Source organism: Schistocerca piceifrons, chromosome 1 (assembly GCF_021461385.2).
Source record: "Schistocerca piceifrons isolate TAMUIC-IGC-003096 chromosome 1, iqSchPice1.1, whole genome shotgun sequence".
NCBI lineage: Eukaryota > Metazoa > Arthropoda > Insecta > Orthoptera > Acrididae > Schistocerca > Schistocerca piceifrons.
In genome coordinates this window covers 413,370,823-413,395,666 of record NC_060138.1, presented here as the reverse complement: position 1 = coordinate 413,395,666, position 24,844 = coordinate 413,370,823, and the positions used below count along the sequence as shown (strand labels likewise).

Below are 24,844 nucleotides of genomic sequence, written 5' to 3'. Positions count from 1 at the left end.
GAATATGTTTTTTTTATATTTCATTTTATCTGTTTCTAATATCGTGTTATAATTTCATGTATTGACTCGTTCCATGACCATGGAGACTTCTCCCTAATTTGGTCCCACGGAAGAATAAATAAATAAATAAATCTATGCCAAGCATTTACTAGTTGCGCTTGTGAGCTACTAAATTAGTTTGTAAGGCATTTTGAGAGTCACATAAATTTACAAAATTTATTATTAGGTCATGAATTTGTGTATAACAATGCATTTTCACTCGATCAGGGTTTCAAGACTATGCAGAGATTGAAGAAAAACAAGGAAACAACGGGATAAATGCGTGCTTAAACATAAATGCAGATGATAGCCAATGCCGCTCTTGTGTTTGGCCACGAACGACATCGGTGCAGGGTTTTCAAGTCACTGCCGCCGTCAGAGGCGGTCAGAACAGTGTTCCGTGTGGTTGTGAGGGAATTGTGTTGGAGCTAAGGGAGATCGAACGTGAGCAAGTGCGGGTTTTTCCGTAACCAAGACGGCAGAGGTGTTCGATGCATCAAGACTCACGGTACCAAAGGTTTACACTGCATAAGGGAAAACGAACGTACATAGTGAGCTAAGCCAAAACGCGCACGAGCTTGTGTGTTGAGCGATCGTGGCGAAGATTGTAACGAGAAATAGGAGAACGACGGCTGCAAAAGTTACTGCTCAACTGAATGTCGCATTCGCGAACCCTGTCAGCTACAAAACACCACGAAGGAAGAAATGCGAGCTGGAATTCTAAAACCGCTCGTCAGTGAGGAGAGGCCAGTAGCAGGAAAAAAATGGTGTCGAAGCTATAGAACTGGTATAGGGAGCAGTTAAAGAATGTCATTTGGTCGGATGAGTCATATTTCACAATGTTTTCAACTTCTGGCCGAGTTGACGTCCCAAGAGTGAAACACGGCGGCGCACAGTGGGCCAGAATCTTGAAAACGTGGCCAAAAAGGAAAAAAAAAAAGTTTAAAGATGATTTTGGACTATCAGGTTGGCAGCAGCAATGCTGGGACAACTGAATGTCGGCTGTGCGGACAACCGGATGTTCATTTGTTCGGTAATATCTCAGGTCAAATGCGGCAGTTCATTGTTAGCGTGCGCGCAGCTGGCCAGGCTACAAAAACAGTCGTGTTGTTGAAGGAAGTTATTTATGTTTTGTGCAAGTGAAACCAATACTTTTAATATGGAATGTATTCCAGGAGGTATGTACTAGTGAAAAAACACTTATATCACTATTAAATCATCAATTATGCACGTTTACATTTCAATTAACGTACTACAGGGAAATGAATGACAAAATCGTAAAATGCGCTTAAAAATAGAGATAAATTACGAATTCCACGACATTACGCTTTCTTTTGCGCTGTGTACGCAAGTATATATTATTACCTTTGTAAATTAAGCTTCAAATCCTGCGACTAGTCGCGACTCTGGCTTTGAGCCACGTTTTAAGCGACACTTGCAAAATGTCATTGTTCAGTCATCTTCAAAAATGACAGTAGAATCAATTAATTAAGAGTTTTACATATGAGTGATTCAGAAATGTCTAAAATGGCCCTTATTTGTAAGTGGGGCTTTGACGGAACCTCCGGGCAAAGCATGTATAAAATGAAGTTTTCAGATTCGAGTATTTCAGATGCAACTTTATTTTTCACTTCGCTTGTCCCACTGAAACTTGCAGGTGTAAATGAAGAAACTAAAGAAGACAAGATCTTATGGATTAATCCGAAGCCGTCTTCAATCCTCTTTTGCAGACCACTGAAGTTATAATTTACAAAGGAAACAGAGCAAACGTCTTTAAATGAGAAAGCGTATTACGACAAACAGATCGAACAACTCCAGTCATTCGAAACAGTTATTTATGGGAAAGACATTTCCATTAAATACAATTTAAGCATGACATGGTAGATGGTAAAGTGTGCAATGCTATCACCAACACGAAATATGTGCAACGGTTCTATCTCTGCAAGGCTACGTCTGCCCAGTTTAATAACATTGACGATGTTTTGAAAAAAAAAAAAAAACAAGTTACCGCCGATTATCTGCAGTACGGACTATCAACTCTTCACGCCTGGATTCGATATTTTGAATGTTGTATTCATTTGGCATACCAAATGAAAACAAAAAAGTGGCAGGCACGTAAAGCAGAAGATAAAGAGAAAACAGCAATACTGAAAGCCAACATTCAAACAGCTTTCAAAGAGCAGCTTGGGATTGTAATTGACATGCCGAAACAAGGGTTTGGCAGTACGAATGACGGAAACACCGCTCGACGTTTTTTTGAAAACACTCCAACATCAGCGCTGATAACTGGAGTTTCCGAAGAACTAATCCACCGTTTCCATATAATTTTGCAGACGATTTCGAGCGGACGTCAGATCGACGTTGAAAAGTTTCGAGCATACGCCTTAGCAACTGCCAGGCACTACGTGAAAGAATGCCCCTGGTACAACATGCCAACAGCAGTCCATAGATTGTTGATTCACGGTCCAGACATTATTTCTTCGGCCATTTTACCCATCGGTCAACTATCGGAGGATGCCCAGGAATCAACCAATAAGTTGATAAAGCAATTTAGCCTGAGTTTTTCTCGAAAGTTTTCAAGAGTTAAGACGTATTCAGGAGATTGTTGGCAACGACAGACCCCTACGTTTCTTCCTTACGCAAATCTTCGCCGAAGAAACTGAAGAGTTTGTCGCCAGAAGCCGTTGCCCTCTTAGTTCCTGTGGCGGAAGACTATGAAGATTCAGATGCAGATGCAGATAATGAGGAAACAGTGTTTGAGGATGATGACGATTCAGTTGAAGCAGAAGATGAAAAAGAATAACAAAATGAAAACTTGTAAATTAAGTTATAAAAAATTTACAAAATAAATAATTGTAATTAAAATGAAATAATATTTTGTAATATTTTACACCATCTTGTAACCTATATTTGGTCCTTTCTTCGAGTTTTCCACTTTTTTGGTTTATTTTTTTAGGCATTAACTACAATAACCCCTAAATACGGACTTTTATATGAATAAAAATATATAAATATAAATAAATAAAAAGACATAGATTTTGACCGCCATCTTGGATCCACCATTTTTAAATTTTTTGAACTCTGTCATCATTAGTAACCTCGATAATTCCCTAAAAATTACTTTTATACGTAAAAAATGATAGTAGTGTACATAGAGCCTGCCATCTTGGGTCCGCCATTTTGTTTTTTTTTCACTTTTTGATATCATATTCTTAATCAGAAACTCCGTAAACCCTTACATACTAAGTTTGGTACAAATTGAACGACTACTTATATTTTGACCAGCTTTTTGGGATTCTGACCCACTGTGCGGCGGTTAGGTGATGAATTTAGTCGTATCGTGGTACTGCATCGGGACCTTAGTTACTCTCCAATGTGACCATTTTGGAGGGTCAGGCCCATTCCGCGGTACAATGTTAATTCCCCAGTCGTGATGCTGTGCTACAAGGCGACAGTGTCGGTGTTCACACAACTCGCATCGTCCAGGACTGGTTTCGTGACCGCAAGGAGAGGTGTATGCGGCGTGATCGCTCTCCATCATTATTACCTGAACTTACCATTTTTTTGTAGGAGAAATGATATAACATTCCCTTAAAAACCATACAGGAATTGTGTATATTCATTCCGAGGTGACTGGAATCTGTGTAAAATGACAACGGTTCTCTTACACCGTATTAGATATACACCACTGGCCATTAAAATTGCTACACCACGAAGATGACGTGCTACAGACCCTAAATTCAAGCTACAGGAAGAAGATGCTGTGATATGCAAATGATTAGATTTTCAGAGCATTCGCACAAGGTTGGCGCCGGTGGCGACACCTACAACGTGCTGACATGAGGAACGTTTCCAACAGATTTCTCATACACAAACGGCAGTTGACCGGCATTTCCTGGTGAAACGTTGTTGTGATGCCTCGTGTAAGGAGGAGAAATGCGTACCATCACGTTTCCGATTTTGATAAAGGTCGGATTGTAGCCCATCGCGATTGCGGTTTATCGTATCGCGACATTGCTGCTCGCGTTGGTCGAGACCCAATGACTGTTAGCAGAATGTGGAATCGGTGGGTACAGGAGGGTAATACGGAACGCCGTGCTGGATCCCAACGGCCTCGTATCACTAGCAGTCGAGATGACAGGTATCTTATCTGCATGGCCGTAACGGATCGTGCAGCCACGTCTCGACCCCTGAGTCAGCAGATGGGGACGTTTGCAAGACAACAACCACCTGCACGAACAGTTCGACGACGTTTGCAGCAGCATGGACTATCAGCTCGGAGACCATGGCTGCGGGTACCCTTGACGCTGCATCACAGACAGGAGCGCCTGCGATGGTGTACTCAACGACGAACCTGGGTGCACGAATGGCAAAACGTCATTTTTTCGGATGAATCCAGGTTCTGTTTACAGCATCATGATGGTCGCATCCGTGTTTAGCGACATCGCGGTGAACGCACATTGGAAGCGTGTATTTGTCATCGCCACACTGGCATAACACCGTGCTTATTGGTATGGGGTGCCATTGTTTAAACGTCTCGGTCACTTCTTGTTCGCACTGGCGGCACTTTGAACAGTGGACGTTACATTTCAGATATTTTACGACCCGTGGCTCCACGCTACATTTGATCCCTGCGAAACCCTACATTTCTGCAGGATAATGCTCGACCGCATGTTGCAGGTCCTGTACGGGCCTTTCTAGATACAGAAAATGTTCGACTGCTGCCCTGGTGAGCACATTCCCCAAATCTCTCACCAGTTGAAAACGTAGCAATTTTAATGGCCAGTAGTGTAGTAACGGGTTCTGCTTTCTTTGTTCCTATTCATTTGCCTAGCACCTGTATTTTCGTTACCAACCAAATTTCCAAGACTCTTACAGAGTCAACGACTCTAGTGTTTGAGTGCTGCTAATTGCTACTAGTTGTCATTGGTCGTAGCCAAACAGCTGATAGTATACGGTAAATGGTCAGATTTGCTCAATGCGATCACGTTTTTCTTCCAGATATATAACAATTTCAAGGTTGTGGTTAAGTTGGGACCTAAGAGCACAGCTTAAACTGTTTGTAGTGAAACGAGCGGCAGTGAAGTTATTAATCCGGCTTCTAAAAATGCTTGGCTGTTTTTCCGTGTCGTAACGTCATTTCCGTGGCTGTTCAAAATGGTTCAAATAGCTCTGAGCACTATGGGACTTAACATCGGAGGTCATCAGTCCCCTATAAGTTAGAACTACTTAAACGTACCTAACGTAAGGACGTCACACATCCAAGCCCGAGGCAGCATTCGAACCCGCGACAGTAGGGGTCGCGTGGTTCCAGACTGAAGGACCTAGAACCGCTCAGCCAATCCGGCCGGCTTCCGTGGCTGTGCTTAGGGTGGGACTCACCAGAGAAGTTTCAGTCGCTGTGAGTGAAACAAAGTAACTTTATTCACGAGGCATAAGAAATTACGAAAGAGCAGTATGATTGGCTATGTGTATCCGATTCGCCGTGTTCGCTTCCATCCTTCATCAAGGAAAGCGTTACCACCAGGAAAAGAGGCTGACGCTGCAAGCGTCCAGCAGCCGTAATTTGGCTCGCGGAGTAAAGACGGAGATGTTGCGGATACCGCGGCATGCAGACACCGGAAGGTGCCGCTGCCGCGGAGTGGTGTCGCGGCCGCCGGTGGTGGCGGCGATCGCGGCGCGCGTCGGCGCAGGCGCGGGCGCGGCCGGCGGCAGCACGTGGTGCGCGGCTCGGCGCCGCACAGTGGCGTCATATCGACGGTGGCGGCGAGGCGGCGCCAGTGCGTGTATCGGCGCGCGCGCTCGGACATGCGGCGGCCCTGCGGACGCGCCCGCGGGCCAGCACCTGTCGCGCGGCCCGCGCCCGCCGGCGCGCCCTAGCCAGCGCGCACCATGCAGCCCAAGAAGCGCTACCTGCTCGTCCTGCTCTCGTGCGCCTTCCTCGCCTACTGCTACTTCGGCGGCTACCGGTTAAAGAGCGACGGCGTCTGCGGAGATGCCGCCGCCGCCGCCGCCGTTGCCGCCGCGGCGCCGGGCGGGACGGCGGGCAACGGTTCCCTCCTGCCAACGTACGCCGAATCGCGGCTCTCCGGCGATTACTTCGACTACGAGATCGAGACGTCGCCGGACTTCCGGTGGTCGGGGATCGGCACGCGCCCCGACGCGGACCCGTCGGCGCCGCACCGCCACTGCCGCATGAGCAACTGCTTCGACTTCGGGCGGTGCCGCGGCGAGTTCAAAGTGTTCGTGTACCCCCAGGCGGACTACATGGAGGTAGACATCGGCCTGAACCCGGCCCCCTCCTACCAGAAGGTACTGGACGCTATCGTCGAGTCGCGCTACTACACGACCGACGCGCGCAAGGCGTGCCTCTTCGTGCTGGCCATCGACACGTTGGACCGCGACCCTCTGTCTGTTGACTTCGTGCGCAACGTACCCTCGCGGCTGCGCAAGCTCAAGCTCTGGAACGGCGGTCTCAACCACGTCATCTTCAACCTGTACTCGGGCACCTGGCCCGACTACGCCGAGGACGACCTGGGCTTCGACCCCGGCAAGGCGATCCTGGCCAAGGCGAGCATGTCCGTGGCCAACCTGCGACCCGGATTCGACGTCTCCATCCCACTCTTCCACAAGAACCACCCGCAGCGCGGCGGCGAGCCGGGCTCCGTTCACGCCAACAACTTCCCTACGCGCAAGAAGTTCCTTCTCGCGTTCAAGGGCAAGCGCTACGTTCACGGCATCGGCTCGGAGACGCGCAACGCGCTCTACCACCTGCACAACGACCGGGACATCGTCATGGTAACGACGTGCCGCCACGGCAAGAGCTGGCGGGAGCTTAAGGACGGCCGCTGCGATGACGACAACGCCGACTACGAAAGGTGAGCGCGGACGTCGCACTTATCGAAACAGTAGATTTGCCGTCTCTTCTTTTTCACTTATTTTACAAAAAAAAATTTCGAGCTCATTTACAGACACGCTGTGGATCTTATTAATTCGCTCGTGTTTTATTTATTTTCTGTTTCTGCCCACACTTGTGTAATAGATACCGCAAATCGTACTCCAGTAGCCTAAATTGCCGGTTACGTGTGAATCAGTCTTTACGCTCGAACATATTGCTTGACTTCGCATTTACTGTAACCATTTATTAATTTATTTATTCACTCTTGCTAAAATTATACCGCATCGTTAACAGGTACTGTCTGACAATAGCATTGAACCACCTAACAGATGCTCTCATCGGTCATTTTATTTGTAGAACCAATTGCAATCGTGCTAAATCTTAATCAACCACAACAAAAATTTACTGCCCTTTCGCTATTATGAGTAAATTACTAAAAATATAGCAGCCACAATAGACGAAACGTCGATCAAATTTAGACGACAACTGTTATATTGAGATTGAACATATATCAACGTCGCCGTTTCGATAAAATTTTATTCACACTGCACATCCTTCCGTTTGTATGATTTACACTAGATCTGACAGCTATTATCGTAGTACATGTGTAATGCTATCTACTCGTGCTAGCACACTGTAACCGTTGTGATGTGCCTTCTGCGGTGCTGAAGGATTAGTGGCTCTCTGTACACTTACATCATTATGCTTCATGTTATTGTAGTGTGGAATATGAAACTATTACTTTAAATTTACGTCCAACTGAATAGACATAGATAGACTACGCTGAAGAATTTCTATTGAACAGTGTACTACATCAATTAACACTGTTCATTCCGGAGCATAGATTCTTTTCTAGGACCTTAGCTGTAATGTAATCGCATATCCGTAAATTTTGCGCTGTTTCTTCGCTTAGAACATCGCAATGTAGGTTCCTCCACGAGGTATTTCATTTCTAGACGCTTTTTTAAATACTATCTTGTGTACGAACGTAGTAAGCGGAAGTCTTGTGATGTTTGATTCCAAAGGTGTATTACCGATAAAGAAAATGCAACACACTTAGGGAAGTCAACGCACTGTGGCCAGCTACCTTTGCAGTCATCCCATTGTCTCAGACTGCCATGAAAAACAGCAAATGCAAGCAAATTTCTACAGAAATTGTAAATTTTTCAACCTCGTCCGAATTTCTGATTTTCTGTTGTTTCCATTACGCAAAAGTATTCAGTAGACTAATATAATGTAATTAGGGACATCTGATACAAATAGTTTTTCGAAATAAACTAATGTGAATATTTATTTAAGCAATGAAGCACGTACACAGATTAGGAAAATCGCGCTTCAAAATATGCTCGTCATGATAGCTACATATTTTACCAGTTTAAAAGTTAACGTGTTCTTGTGCAGCAAGCTGTAAATACATAAGTAAATGACTTTTTGTTAATATCGTCTTTTGTACGTAGAGTCACTGGCATGTTTCATGACACTTTGTTCTAGAAATCCGTTGGACAAAGTGTGTTCGTAACTCCTTTCGTGTAACAACAAAAATAAATTATTTTTATTTAATGACGCGTTTTGTAGGTAGAGTCGCTGGGATGTTTCATGCCAGTTTGTTTTAGGAATTCGTCAGACGACTTCTGTTCATAATTGTTTAGACATTACTCGTATACTTTAATGCCCCAAGTAGCGTATACGTATTCAGTCCATTTATCGTTCTGGATTAAGATATTAGCATCAAATACCTTTCTCAGTTATCTTTAATACTGCTAGTTTCATAGAATTTCCTCTTTCGTCCATTTACTCATATGTTTCCGCATTTCTTCACTTGTATATGAATGAAAGAGGAATCTAGAAATAAACAAAATATGATTCATAAAATGCGAAACATATAAGAGAAATATTATTTGATAATTTCAGTAAAAAGGTACACTAACACGAACTGTCGCTTTTATCGAAATAAAATTTAATTCCATTGTGAAGAATTCGAAGCTTTTACTACATGTGAGTAGTTTCATGTACATAAAACTAGAGTGCATCTGTTGTTATACGATTCTAACTGATAGCAAATATTTAACTAACAACAAAGGGCTGTGTTACCGGAATGTAGGAAAATTCTTGGAAAACAGAAAACGTGCACTGTGACATTTCCACTAAATTATGTGATGAATTGTAACAGTATTCCTCCATCGCCTAAACATAAGCGACATGACGCTACGGAATTTTAATTTACAAAATAATTCAAAACAATAACAAAAAAGTTACGTTTCAGTTGGCACTCGGATGCATGATCTCGTATCCGTCATCTGTGATATTTTGGTTCGCAATCCTTACATTATCATGGGCAAAAAAATTGGATACCGTCGGTATGATTGGCGGACCATAAGAACGCGTGATATTGTAGCTTATCTTTTCGAAGGAACGGCGTGAACATGGCCAATGTAAATATTTCTTCATCATTTCTACGTTACGCTAACTAGAGAATCAGGCTAGAGAAACTGACTAGCAGTTTCAGCTCGATTAGACGGCAAAGCTCCTCTATAAGGAAACAGGAGCTTCTGTTTCTTCTAGCATTAAATATTTCGACACTCTCGTTCGTGACTCAGATGCGTAATAATGACGAAACTTTGCAACACGATCTCTACCATTTAAGTTTATTTGCTTCATTTCCTTTATATTCTTAAAAACTTGACGCATGACAATATTAAGAAAAGTTTTATCTAATTATGAAGCTTTTGGGTATCTCTGTCCTAAGTTTATCGCCGTTCTTTCATATTCCACTGAATTCAGATAGACTGCTTTAATTTTATTTGCCGCAAATGTGCGCATTACACTTTCAATTATTAACACGCACCAGCCCAAAAATCCGTGGGAAGATTAAAATTCAGTTTTCTGTTCATATTACGATAGCTCTAACATGAAGTGGTGATTTCAAGACGTTGCCGTTGGGAAAGCGAAAACGATTGTGGTTTAACGGCCCATCGCGGACGAGATCCTTCGAGACGGACCACGAATCTGGGTTGCGTAAGGAAATCTTATTTGTTGTTTTCCAAAGGAGCCACACCGGCAGCTGCCCTATGTAGTTTAGTAAATCCACTGGATTCCTAAATTTTTGGTATCCTGACAGGGTTTTGAACCGCTACCCCTCCAACTACGAGTACCGTATGTTATCACTGCGCTCCATCGATCACTCTGACCGCATGAAGCACGTAGAACTTGTCAGGATCGATAAGATCCTTAATAACAGTAGTTTATGATGATGACCAAACTCACACCAAATGGATCGATACTCTTAAAATAAGGGAGAAGACTCCCTCTTATTACAGCTGTATGTAGGAACTTTCAGCTTCCGAAAACTGAATATTGGGAGCTCTATCCCCAAGTTCGTTAAGTCACCTAACCGAACAACTGCAGTTTATGCAGTCCATTGAAGTTTGCGTTAAAATCAGAGTAAGTCTTCAGATGGAAACATTTACATCTACATACAAAGTCGACAAGCCACCGTCTAGTGCGTGGCGGAGGGTATCCTATACTACTACTAGTGATATTCTTTACGGTTCCACTCGCAAATAGATGGAGGAAAAAACGACTGTGTGCATGCCTCACTATGGGTCCTAATTACTCTCATCTTATGTGCCTGGTCCTTAAGCGAATATATAGCGGATCTATAAATTTCCTCAATAGTGTTCGTCGAAAAGAATGTCGCCTTTCCTCGAAAGAGAAAGTATCTCCGTAATACTTGCGCACTGATCGAAGACACCGGTAACAAATCTAGTAGCCTGCCTCTGAATTGATTTTATCTCTGCCTTTAAAGCGACCTGGTGGGGATCTCAAGCACTCTAGCAGTATTCAGGAACGGGTCGCACTAGCGTTCTATACACTGTCTCCTTTACAGATGAATCACACTTACCTAAAATTCTCCCAATAAACCAAAGTCGATGATTCGTTTTCCCCCCTACAATCCTTACATGCTCGTTGCATTTCATATCGCTCTGCAACGTTCTGCTTAGATATTTAGTCGTATGACTATGTCAAGGAGCACACTACTAATTCTGTGTTCGAACATTACGGGAATGTTCTGTCCATTATAATTATCCGGGCTGTTATGCCGTGGTCGGTTGATGAATTCTGAGGTGATTCCCAACATTTCGTCTCCGACTGCGGGAGACATCTTCAAGGGGGTCCGTAGCTTGATGGAAGGTCCAACACACACACTGGCTAGCTACTGACTGCCGCTAAATTCCGTGTCCGCGCGCCCCCGCGCCGCGGCGTGACGTCACGTGTTTTGAAAACGTCAGTGCAATTGGCCGCTGTCCGTCGCCGTCGATCGCCGTTGCCATCACCCAGTAGTGGACGAGTGGTACACATCTTCTTTAACACCGGCATCCATATACCGTTTAATTTGACGCCCTCCTCCTTTCGGTTGAAATTATTTGGGTGTTTAGCGATTTCGATTGCCTCCCTGTAGAGCCTTTCGTAGTATCCGCTCGTGGCCGCTAGTACTTGCGTCTCCTCGAAACGAATATTGTGGTTCCCTGGCTGGAAAGCATGCTCCGCAACAGCTGATCGTTCCGTTTCTCCTCTTCTACAATTTCCCTTGTGCTCTTCCAAACGTTTAGAAACAGTTATTTTGGTGGTACCCACATAAACATCACCACAGCTGCATGGGATCGTATACACTCCAGATTTTTCCAATGGTTTGCGAGCGCCCTTGGCAGGCCTAAGGTATTCCTGTATCTTCCTGGTGGGCTTGTAAATTACGGTAATATTCCGCTTCGTCAAGATCCTCCCTATTCTTTCCGTTACATTTTTAACAAACGGCAGGAAAACCTTAGATTTTGCAGAAGCCTGTACGTCAGTATGATTTCTGCGTGGCTGCCTCAACGCACGTTTTATTTCGGCGGACGAATATCCGTTCTTCGTTAGTGCATTGTGGAGATGTTCCAGGTTCACAAATATTTCTAGCTCTGTCCGCTAACGTCTTGATAACACCCCGCTTCTGTTGTGGGTGGTGGTTCGAATCCCGGTGCAAATAACGGTCCGTGTGCGTGGGTTTGCGGTACACTGAGTGGCCCAAACTACCATTTTCGTTTCTAAACACAAGCACATCGAGGAAATGTAGTTTGCCGTCTACCTCCTCCTCAATAGTAAACTGAATTCTAGAGTTTATACTGTTCAGATGTTCGTGGAAAGGGTACTGGTCTATAATTTTGCGGGTCCGTTCTTTGGCCCTTCTTATATACAGGAGTCATCTGTGCTTTTTCCAGTCGCTTCGGACTCTGCTCTTGGCGAGAGATTCGCGATAAATGTAGTAGGGGCTAATGCCATAGAGCACTCTTTGTAAAACCGGACTGGCGGAACTGGCGGATTTCCCCGCTAATTCACAACTACTTTCTTTTCTGCATGTAAAGTGCAGTATCGCAGTGAGTGTTAACACATATTACTAGGCGAAACTTCTGTGTTGCACTCACGGTTACCGTGAGAATGATTAATAATACCTGATTGTGCTCTAACGTACAAATTACTTAAATAGTGAACACCATAATTACAGTTTTACACCTAATTACTCACATAAACTTTACACCGGTCAGACTTCATATTACACGTTCAATCTGCAAAAGTGTCCGTAATTTCGGTTGTCTGGTGCCGTGAATATCGTCGCTGGCCATTTTCTGCAACGTGAAAAAATAATACTTATCATTTTTTGGATATCAAAGGCCAGCTTAACAGCAAATCCAAGCGACTATGATTCGTAAAGACCGACTGAGACAAAAGAAGAAAGAGATATTGTGTAACGTTTAAAATAAATTTTCAAAAAAATGGTTCAAATGGCACTGAGCACTATGGGACTTAACATCTGAGGTCATCAGTCCCCTAGAACTAATAACTACTTAAACCTAACTAACCTAAGGACATCACACACATCCATGCCCGAGGCAGGATTCGAACCTGCGACCGTAGCAGTCGCGCGGTTCCGGACTGAGCCCCTAGAACCGCGAGACTACCGCGGCCGGCAATAAATTTTCATATTTGCGATTATCGTGTCTTTTAGAAAGTAAGCTCTATGATCTAGCTTTCGGGATATCATACCACAGCAGACTATGAACCTACTTCGACATCTTTTGCTTAATACCTTTGTCGATGAACATGGAACTTTGTGTGCATGATTGTGGAGTTCTGCTGCCACTTCATTTCCCCTCTTAAAGTGGCCGGGATAATTTTGAAGAATATTCCCCGCTGCCATGCAGTTCTACTACTGTTCTCATCTCTAAATATGTACTGCACCAAGTAATCCCCATTTTTTTTTAGTTTATGTATTCTAATCATAATCGCTGTAGGTAGCCAGGGCGTTATAACTGGCAGATAAATTATTTATTCCTTGGCATATTAGCAGCTCCTAGTGAAAGTTTTACATCGATATCTTTCCTCACAGTTTCATTTTACTGTCTCGTCACTAGGATCTTTACCTGTACACCTACCGGGTGATCAAAAAGTCAGTATAAATTTGAAAACTGAATAAATCACAAAATAATGTATATATAGAGGTACAAATTGAAGTACATGCCTGGAATGACGTGGGGTTTTATTAGAAACAAAAAGTACAAAAGTTCACAAAATGTCCGACAGATGGCACTTCATCTGATCAGAATAGCAATAATTAGCATAACAAAGTAAGACAAAGCAAAGATGATGTTCTTTCAGTAAATGCTCAATATGTCCACCATTATTCTTCAACAATAGCTGTAGCCGAGGAATAATGTTTTGAACAGCACTGTAAAGCATGCCCGGAGTTATGGTGAGGCATTGGCGTCGGATGTTGTCTCTCAGCATCCCTGGTGATGTCGGTCGTTCACGATACACTTGCGACTTCAGGTAACCCCAAAGCCAATAATCGGACGGACTGAGGTCTGGGGACCTGGGAGGCCAAGCATGACGAAAGTGGCGGTTGAGCACACGATCATCACCAAACGACGTGCGCAAGAGATCTTTCACGCGTCTAGCAATATGGGGTGGAGCGCCATCCTGCATTTTGATTCTAATAAAACCCCATGTCATTCTAAGCATGTGTGTCAGTTTTTACCTCTCTATCTACATTATTCCATGGTTTATTAAGTTGTTAAATTTATACTGACTTTTTGATCCCCTGGTATTTTTTATGAGCCTCCAGACGCACCCTTCGAATGCCTCTGGTCTCCTGGTAGAATTCACGACTGCCTATGTTAGAAATCTATGACGTATTTCGATCCATCTGCATAGTCTTAGGCTTGGAACGTGCCTTTCTTGTATTCTACGTTATTTCAACGGAAAAAGTTTATCAATAAGAGACGATGCAAGAAGTATCGCAAATGATATAAAACTTCGCATGAATTAATTATCACGAGAAGAAGACATGTCCTAATAACGGTGGGCAGAATCACTTACGTGAAAGAACCTAGAATACAAATAAATACATAATTTTGAAAATGAATGCAATTAATTATTCAATGTGAGATCGCGTCCGGCCAGTTTGTATCTGGGTGTCATCATTGTTCGATGATGTGTGACCGAGCAATTGAGAACAAATCTTACGAACATAATCACGTGAGACCAATTGAAACTAACGGTAAACTAATCTAAAGGGGACTATTTGTTCAATCAAGGAAAAATTAACAACAGAATACGAATAGTGTTCTGTCGTTTCATCATCGAACGTTTCCAAATTCATACAAACGAAATGAAAATTATATCCATGTCAAAGGAAATGAGGAAGGTAATTGGTGTTGCATTAATTACACACGATTAAGTATGACGAATACTTTAATTATTGCCAGCAGACAGAATATGCGTTTAACTTACGTCCTATCTGTCCGATTTCACACAGCAAAAGGGTACAGGAACGTTTATCAGACAAGTTAAGCTAAACATTTGCTTGTTAAAAACAGCACAGCGTAGCGTTTTAAAAAATACCGAAACAGTTTCACATCTTTGACATTAATAAACATGTGGTCTTCCTTTATATACTTATCACACGGAGTGGCGTATAGGTCACCTAAAAATATGTTTCACGCGCTTGTATCTCATCCCTGCGTTTCTATTTGTTTCTAGTAGAATTATTTAGATGAAGTGAAATTGTTTGGCTTGGAATATGCTAAAATTTGCAAAGGAGACTGAATACTGCTCAAGCAGACACATACCATATACGACTAAATGGGCTATTGAGCGTATACGGAGAAGAGCGGCATGAATAGTTACAGATTTGCATGAATCACCCACGATCTGCAAATCTGAACCTGTACGGCTATATCTAACCACTTCTTGCTGACGCCACGTATTCGGTATATGGATATACGTTTCAGAGTGCATTCACATTGCAGTCCTAGTCATTATTTCGATTTCTAACTCTGTCAGCTATTTCCATGGCCTTTCATTAAACATGTGGAATTTCTGAGTCCCTTTGTTTACTATGTGTAGCATATGTTAAGTGCGGAAATGCTTGTTCAGTGCAGCGTTGTTGATAATATGCGTGGGACAAGACGGTGTCTTAGGTTTGCTGTGTGAGTTTCGGTGCTAGCAGAGAGCCTTGTCCCGTCGAAGGCTGCTGAACTTAAAATACTCTTCCGATGGAAGAATCTGCGTCAACAATATCACATACCTTAACGCCGTCAGCAACAGAGAAGAGATTTGTGACGTAATGCTATACATTCACACACGTTCGGCAAATCCGAATCTGTACGCGTCTGTCTGAAATGGTTCAAATGGCTCTGAGCACTATGGGACTTAACTTCTGAGGTCATCAGTCCCCTAGAACTTAGAACTACTTAAACCTAACTAACCTAAGGACATCACACACATCCATGCCTGAGGCAGGATTCGAACCTGCGACCTGCGTCTGTCTGACCCCCTTCTGCTGGTCTAGTACTTTTGCAGAAATTTTATTTCGCTGCCATATGTGTACTGCCAGCAGTGAACCACGATGGAACTAGTGTTACAGTACTGAGATGTTTCTCGTGGTATGAGTGTGGTCCCCTTAGTGCGCTTAGAATATCCTAAAAGAAGGAAGGCTATGAACGCATATTACAGCGTTGTCTACGAGTATTGCGTACAGTACTTTTTTCAAAATGACGAAGCACCCTATTATGAAGCAGCAACTGTGAGGGAGTCGTCTGTGGGAAATAACATTGCTGAAATGTACTGGATTCTCAGTCCCCATCTGAACCAAATGGACCAACTTTGGGATGAGTTAGAACGTCGAATTCGCTCCAGACCCTATCGTCCATTATATCTATCTTGTTTCGGCTCTTATGGAACAATGGGCTGCCGTTCCCACACAGACAATCAGACTCTTTATTGAAAGTGTCTCCAGCAGAACTGAAGCCATCATAAAGGCGAAGGGTGTCACACGCCATATTAATGTCCAATGCAGCACACACAGCGGGCGTGCTCAACTGGAACATACGTGTGAATCGTTCGAGTCACTCTGGTAACTTTACTCTTGAGTATCGAAAGACTATCTGAGTAGTTTCAGCGCATAGATGTAGTTTCCCCAAATAAGTATTGCACACTGGATTGCAAATCTTAACTGAAAACATACTTTTCGTTTTCATTACAAATAAAACATTGTTACCTCTGTAATTTTGCCGTGAATCTAAAGAATGGCCACAAATTAATCGATCACTCTTTCCCCCCTAGCGTCATTACCGTTTTACAGATCCTCTGTTTTTCATGATTTGGGAAATTTAAATTTGTTTTAATTTTTGTCCCATGACGCCCTTTCTGCCGATGCAGTCGTGAGGTAAAGGAGGACATCTGTTTGTGAATCTTGTACACTCTTTTCTGTATATTATCGCATTATAACTGTTTGTGTTTTGCATTTTCTGAGGGGATCATTTACCTAAATGAGCATATAAAACAGCCCAAAAGCCCCACTCAGGCTGTCTGGTCTACCATATCACTGGTAGTTAATCCGGCTTGTAGACCACTGGATACAAATGCGCCACATGAACTACTGGTCATTAGTCCACCTCATCGACCGGGATTGTTAATCTCCCAAATGGACCACTGGACTTAATCCAACTCGCCTACCACTGGTCATCAGTCTACCTCATAAACTACTGGTTATTAATCCACTTCATGGACTACTTGTCGTTAACCAACCTCGTGAACTGTTGGTCGTTAATTCGCCTCATGGACTACTGGTGCCGCGCGGGATTAGCTGAACGGTCTTTGGCGCTGCAGTCATGGACTGTGCGGCTGTTATCGGCGGAGGTTCGAGTCCTCACTCGGGCATGGGTGTCAGTGTTTGTCCTTGGAATAATTTAGGTTAAATAGTGTGTAAGCTTAGGGACTGGCGACCTTAGCAGTTAAGTCCCAAAAGATTTCACGTACGTTTGAACATTTTTTTGTTTTGACTACTGGTCTTTAATCCACCTAGTAGACCACTGATCATTAATCCACCTTGTGGACTACTGGTCGTTAATCCATCTCATTGACTACTGGTTGTTAGTCCACCTCGTGAATTACTGATCATTAATCACCTTGTGGACCACTGGTCCTTAATCTGCCTTGTGGACTGTTGGTCGTGAATCACCTTTTGGACCAATGGTCCTTAATCCGCCTTGATAACTACTGGTCATTAATCCGCCTCGTGGACCCAATCCAGGTATGACTCATCTCCCCATGTCGCAAGCTAAGACACTCAGTTAAGGCCTATGTGCAGATCAGTGGACTCAAATTGTATTGCTCAAACATGATTACAGGAATAATTTTTTGGATCATCAGTCTTTTGATTGAGTTGATGTTTTCAATTTAAATCTTTCCATCTCAGAGTACCACTTGTATGTAGTGTCTTCTGTTATTTTTGGATGTGTTCAAGTCTCTATCTTCCCCAAATAGTTATTACCCTCTACAACTCCCTACAGTACCATAGAAGTTATTCCTTGATGTCTTAGGACATTTGTGTAATCCTGTCCTTTCTTCTTGCCAATCCTAGTCCTCTAGCTGATTATGCAGAGAACAAACTCATTTCTTATTGTTTCAGTCCCCCTACAGAAGCTCTCGTTTGTTTTTCTCCCGGTTTTATTAGTCCATGATTTACTTCCATGTAATGCTGTACTTGAAACATACAATTTCGGAAACTTGAATCTCAAATTAAGGCCAATTTCTGATACTAATTAACTTCGTCTTGGCCGGAATGCTCTCTTTGGCAGTAAAAGCTTGATTTTTATGTCGTCCTTGATTCACGCTGAGACAGAGTAGTGGTATGTCTTCTCACTGCATACTCTCATTTCAGCGTTAAGAAGTTGGTAAATTCAAATAATGAAGGACAGAAGGAATCAAATGGGATCATATGTAGATGGATGTAAAATATTACTAAATTGTGACTGGTGAAAGCCGCATCACGATCGGTGTGAAGCATCAAAAGATATTTGCATTTTAAGTCTGGTCAGTGATCCAGAATGACAGGAGACAAAGGTAGCTATCTGCGGCCTTGTTTGCGGGGACGAGCGTAGATGCGCAGAGTAATGCAAGCCAATATGGCGTTAATTCAGACTACGGCATCTGCTAGTCCTGAAGCTGGCGTATACTAGCAGTGATCGAAACGAAAATACGGCGTAATTTGCAGGGATGGGCATCTATCAGATAGGACCAGGCCGAACAGTGCAACGGACTGCAGTAGGGTAAAAAAAAAATAGTACATCAGAAAGTGAAGGACTGTCATATTTAGGAGGTAGGAGAAATTAAGTGATGCACTTTTACGCAAGTATCTCCATTGAAGGCACCGGCTTAAGGTGTAGTATTTGAAGCGTTAATATTCCTACAGCGAACGGTCTGACATCACTGCAGCCTAGGACTGGAGGTAATTCCCAACCTAAAATCATATGACGTGTAGCAGCTACAATTTTTAGTCTGCGAATGACGCAAATATTGATGTCACGTTGTGCATTACATTAATAGAAGTGTCTACATTTATATCTGTTTCAACGTATATACCAGTGTCTCTTGCGTCTCGTTACAAGTTTATTGAATGGTTCAAATGGCTCTGAGCACTATGGGACTTAACTTCTTTGGTCATCAGTCCCCTAGAACTTAGTACTACCTAAGCCTAACTAACCTAAGGACATCACACACATCCATGCCCGAGGCAGGATTCGAACCTGCGACCGTAGCGGTTCGCGGTTCCAGACTGTAGCGCCTAGAACCGCTCGGCCACTCCGGCCGGCTGTTTATTGAATCTTTTGATTTCTTGCTCCAAGTAACTTTGTACCTTCGTTGCACAAAAAGTTTCTTCAACATGTTCTCCCACAGTGCCTAGAAGATGTACCACTGACAGTTCGTCAGGTTATGTGGTTCCAATAGCACAGGCAAAAGTCATGCTTTGTACTCGATCTTAGGAACAACTTTGGAGTACAGTTTGGACGACAGTGGATTGGTCGCTATGTTCATGTTCCATGGCCAGTTTGGTCACCAGACAGGACACCAACGGACGGGTCCTTCTGGGGGAATGTGAAGAGCACAGCTTAACAGGCTCCAGGCTATACTCAAAACGGATCAGATTGCTAGAATTATAATAGCCCCGAAAGTAGGATGTCGAACTTCTGAAATCCTTGATCGTGTAAGACAAATAAAGGAGCCTCCCTGTACGCCCTTCCGTGGCCATGGTGGTTGAAATTCCAAACAGTATGTGTAAGGGAACATTTCTGCATTTTTTACGTAATGTACTCTACGCTGACGTAGTAGATATACCACACTGTGGTAAATGTGTACATACTTCGTCTGAGGATAGTTGCAGTTTTCTATGTTGTGTGTTGTACGTTTTGGCTATTGTATATTACAGAATTCTTCACTGCTTTGAAGATATTTTCACAGAAACATGGGTCATCGCGGTAACAACCCGAATGACTCATACTATTATTCTGTAACGACTCGCCGGAGATGATGAGTAACTTATACTAAAAGCTCAGAAGATGTCCCAGAACAATCTCTGATAGTTTCTCTCCGGAATTCTCGTTCACTCTGAATGTAACTCCGAAGCCAGAAGTGGTGCAGAGGGAATCCCAGTAGAGAATGTCTGGTCAGAGATTTCTAGTTCCAGCACTTGAATTTTAAAATCAAGGCAAACCTCAAAAAACTATGACCGGTGTGGGGGCTCGGAACTATGTTAATGTACGGGGCGATTCCGTAACCATGTTGCAAACATTTAGGAGCGAAGAAGAAGGAAAAATGTATCAATTCGAGGTTAGGGATCTTGGTCAGTAAACGACCGAATCGCTCAAATACCTCTGACAGTGGAATACACTTGCTGGTATATCGAGGTTCCTAGAACATATCCAATTTACTTTTGGAAAACGGATGTGGTTCCAACATGATGGAGCCCACCTCACTTTCGACTGATGATTCGTGAATACCTGGATCAGACGTGCCCTGAAAAGTGGATTGGATGAGTAAGCTTTTTTTGAGGGCCAGTACGCTCACCTGCTCTCATCCCATTTGATTTCTTCTTATGGACCATACGAAATGTGTTTTGGACGGGACGTCTGTCCAGGCTGAAAAGGATCTCCAGGCAAGAATTCTCGTTTCCTGCGATACTATTGAAATGACACCAGGGATATTAGAACGTCTACGGCAGAACTTTATGTGAGGATATGTGCGTGTGCGTGCGTGTGTGCGCGTGTGTTTATGTTTATGTTGTGTGTGTGTGTGTGTGTGTGTGTGTGTGTGTGTGTGTGTGTGCGCGCGCGCACGTGCGTGATACTTAGGGGTACGTGAGTGAAAATGTTGAGAAAACCTCGCGCGTTCGTGTGCGTGTGCGTGTTAGTTTTAGGAATGTTTATGCAATGAAAATGACTAGGAACCCACACTGCAAGCATCAGATCAAGACAGAATAACGGTTTTCATTGTGTTTTTTCTGAACTTCGGTGGTGTTAATGGCAATTACATACATAGTAATCGACAAGAAGACCAGCAGTATGGTACCGAAGACTGTGAAATTGTAAAGAACGAAAAAAAGTAAATGAAAGAGAGGAAAGTGGTTCAAACTTGTTACAGTGGAACCACCTATCTTTCAACAGAATGCACTGTCTCGAGAATGGTGGTAGATAAGGTTATTGCGATCCGGGGAAGCAAATCACTTATGCTCCGTCTACAATTTTTCCTACACTCGAAAAGAGGCCGACTGTTGAAGAACTCTACAATAGAGTGTGTGTCATTGTCCTGCTGGAAATAAACAACTGGAAACCTTACTGCGAGTGCCTGCAGGATTTAAACAGCTGTGTGCCTTTGACGTCCCTCTTATCACAACGAAAGGTATCCGCATGTTAAATTCAGTGGATGTCTTGACAGGTACAACGCTGGGGGCAGCTGTGTTACGCACTGCATCAAATACATTATTGAGGCGCTTGCCACTGAGTCTCTAGTCGTGGAGGCGGCAGGCAACAGCGGCCAAATGGAGAAAGAAAAATACATAGTTCATGCAGCAGAGCACATGGGTAACATGTTACACCAATCACAGTGTTCTTGTTTGATATGTTGGAATATTTCTTTAATCCTCCAGTTATTCTGTTTTGTGTTGTGAGAAAGATATGAATGTGACGCAGTTATTGCGAAGATTGACTCATAGCCAAGAAGATCTCGGCGAAAGTCTCCGGTCACTCGTGATTAAATTCTGTACCTATTACGCTGCAAAGCGAACTGAAAACCTACCCAAGGTGGCCGAACCAACAGCCTAAAATGCAGTATTTTTAAAATTCGAGCACAGTCTCATGCTATACGTCTACCAGTAAATCCACATTTGTTTTAAAGAATCGAACGTTCATCTAAATATAAATTGCAACACTAAGAAGGAGTTGTGTGACATAAGCGGAAGTTGGTAGGCGTGTTTCTATATCTGAAAGATGATGTCTATTCAGATTTTGCTCCAGTCATATAAGAGTGGCGATAGCAGTGCCACTACGAGGATGCAAAACGAGTTGTCCTTAAGTACTCGCTGTAACGGTTGTGGGCGTTAGTTACTTTGAGACTGAGGGTGGTGAGGTGAAGTCAGTGAGGAAATTTAAGGCGACAAAGACGCCATTATCAGTACCTCACTGATTTTGAACGAGGTCTTGTAATGAGGCTTCGAGAAACTGAATGCTCTGGCGATATTGAACAAAGTCTTGGCAGGAATGATGCCACAGTACATAATAACTGGCAGCGGTAGTCACGATAATGTACGGCCGCAAGAAAATCGGGCTCCGAACGACCACGTGGCACTACCGAGGGGGAAGACCATAGTGTTTGGCGTGTGGCTCTGGCGCATCGTACCGCTTTTGTAGCAGCGCTGTGAGCAGCAGTTGGCACCAAGCGACACAACAAACTGTTCCAAGTTGGTTACTTAAAGGACAGCTCCGAGCCAGTAACCGTGTAGCGTGCACTCCACTAACCGCACACTACCACCATTTGCGACTCCATTTGTGTCAAGCGTGAGCTCATTCATGCGTATGATGGAGGTTTGCTGTTTTTTCTTGTGAAAGCTGGTTCTGCCTCGGTGCCAATGATGGCACTGTGTTGGTCAGAAGGAGGCCAGCTGAATGCCTGCAACCAATATGTCTGCGTGCTGGACACACTGGACCTACACCTGCAGTTGTAGCCTGAGGTGTGATTTCGTATGACCTCAGAAGTAATATCGTGGTCATCCCGCGCACCGTGACTGCAAATTTGTACGTCAGTCTGGTGATTCGGCCTGTTATGCTGCCATTCATGAACAGCATTGTTTTCCAACAGGAGAACATTCGCCCACATACCGCTGTTGTATCCCAACATGCCCTACAGAGTGTTGAAATGTTGCCTTAGACTGCTGGATCACCATGTCTGTCTCCAATTGAGCACATATTGATATCATCGGACGACAACTCCAGCGTCATCCAGAATCAGTATTAACCATCCACGTATTGATCGACTGTGTGCAACAGGTATGGAACTCCATCCCACAAAGTGACATCCGTCACCTGCACAACACAATGCATGTACGTTAGCATGCTTGCACTCAACATTCTGGGGTTAAGCCATTTGGTAATGAACCTGCATTTCATATTTACAATGGCTTATCTAGCGCTTACATTAACCAGTTACATTTGTGTTCCCAAAAGCCCATCTCTCTACATTAGTTGTTTTTTGATGTTAGATCTTTTTTCCTGTCATTGAAGAAAACAATAAATTTCAAACGTCTGATTATGTCACAAATGAGTTGATGTGTGAAATATATGACTGTACGCCTGAAGATGTGGAAAAGTTCATAAAAGGTGTGAAATAATGCTTAAAGTTTGTTGTTAGTGGCTAAGCGCTCTCATTTTGAAACGCTGGATGAATATAGTCTGGATTATTTCCGCTCCATTTTCAGCAGCAGCATGTATTTCTCGAATGGCGCCATATATCTTGAACTAAGTGTCGTGCAATAATCTAATTTTGCAGGTACAATTTTAAGCAAATTTATATATATTGTCTGCAAACTGTATCGCGAATGTCGATACTGAAGAAGTAATGAACTAAAAGGTCAGCGTGCGTGTAGTCATCAAATCGTGGGGGTATGAGCCACAAATGTGTCGTAAACGTTTGGCATTATATGAAATGTTTATTTAAGGAAGCTAAGTGCTATCAAACTTAAATACTGGATGAATATAGTCCAGGTATTTGCGTGCCATCGGCTACGCAGCCCGAAGAAAAACAGACTATTTATAACTGTAGTACTTGTCTTATTATGTTAAACTTTTAACGTAAGATTATACCTCTTAATGAATAGAATATGAAGGGATTTTGTAATTTTCGAATTCGCTGAATAATAACGCGAAATGCTTAAAAATCAAATTTTTGATGCCCAAGAAGGCGTTAAAAAGGCAGTCTGCAACTGGCCTGGGATTCTGGAATAGCTGTTTAGTCATACAGCAACGCCAAAGCCCTGCAGAACCCAATTTATTGAACAGTTCCTAGCGTTTTGTTTGACCATACATACCACACACTAAAACTTTGAAGACATTTATTCTGAGAGTAATGTGTACGAATCCACGTTTCGTCTTAAGAAACCACTGGTTGCTTGAAATGTGTTTCATTCTTAATTTGATTTACTGCATCTAGATTTTTTAAAAAGTATGTTATCTCTTTTTCACAAATGAAACTCATGCGGCATGGCACTTTTAAAACAAATGCCATTGATGGTAATTGGTATTTCGTTGCATTGATTACGATATCGCAGACATTTCCGTCTAATACGAGTATAACGTTAATCCATATCGTCAATGAAGTAAGTACTGTGTGTGTTTTGCTTCTAGATAACTGAATGTCACTCTACTGAACATCATGTTCCTTCTACTGTATTTTGCTCACCGTTGATTGTCTAATTTTTACATTTTTGTTGTATTGTTATTCTATTGTCCTTATCATCGTTATTAAATTTAACAATTCAACGGCCAAAATCTGCAGCTCTCCACGGAAGCATCTTCCGTGACTGTACGTAGTCACAAAAGAGACTTAGTTGCTGTCACTGCCGAGTCAGCAATTCGCTTTGATGAGAAATGTATTTGTGTTCAATAAGCCACAGAATGGCGTGCTGCGAAGGCTGTAATGCACCTGATTCTGTGGCCTACTTTCTGTTACATTCAGCGAATGGTGCAGCTGAAGGGAAGTGGTTGATATCTATCTGTATAAGTCATAAATTCTCTAAATACACATTCGTTCTCAGTATTCGGGACATAAATATAGATAAATTCTACATTCATAGACATGTTTTCACTCATTATAGAACGTATGCTCTCAGAGTTCTGTGGGTAGGTCTTTCCTCACCTACGCTGCCAAGTGTCGCAGACTATGGACAGCATTTAAAACGAATACTATTAAGCCAACACATACGTTACTGTTGCACGCTTCCTCGTCATTTTTCCCAGAAATCTCAGACTGAAATCTCTCATC

At 43.0% G+C, this 24,844-nt stretch overlaps 1 protein-coding gene across 1 annotated transcript; it reads left to right on the top strand.

Annotated features, from left to right (window-relative positions):
* The first annotated feature begins 5,931 nt into the window (after positions 1-5,931).
* LOC124731265 (exostosin-1-like) lies at positions 5,932-6,921 on the top strand. The gene has a single exon (XM_047248510.1). It carries the CDS (start codon positions 5,932-5,934, stop codon positions 6,919-6,921), a length of 990 nt encoding a protein of 329 aa, XP_047104466.1.
* The last annotated feature ends 17,923 nt before the right edge of the window (positions 6,922-24,844 follow it).

Coding starts and splice junctions, on each gene's coding strand:
- LOC124731265 (XM_047248510.1), top strand. CDS start 5,932: ATGCAGCCCAAGAAGCGCTACCTGCTCGTCCTGCTCTCGTGCGCCTTC.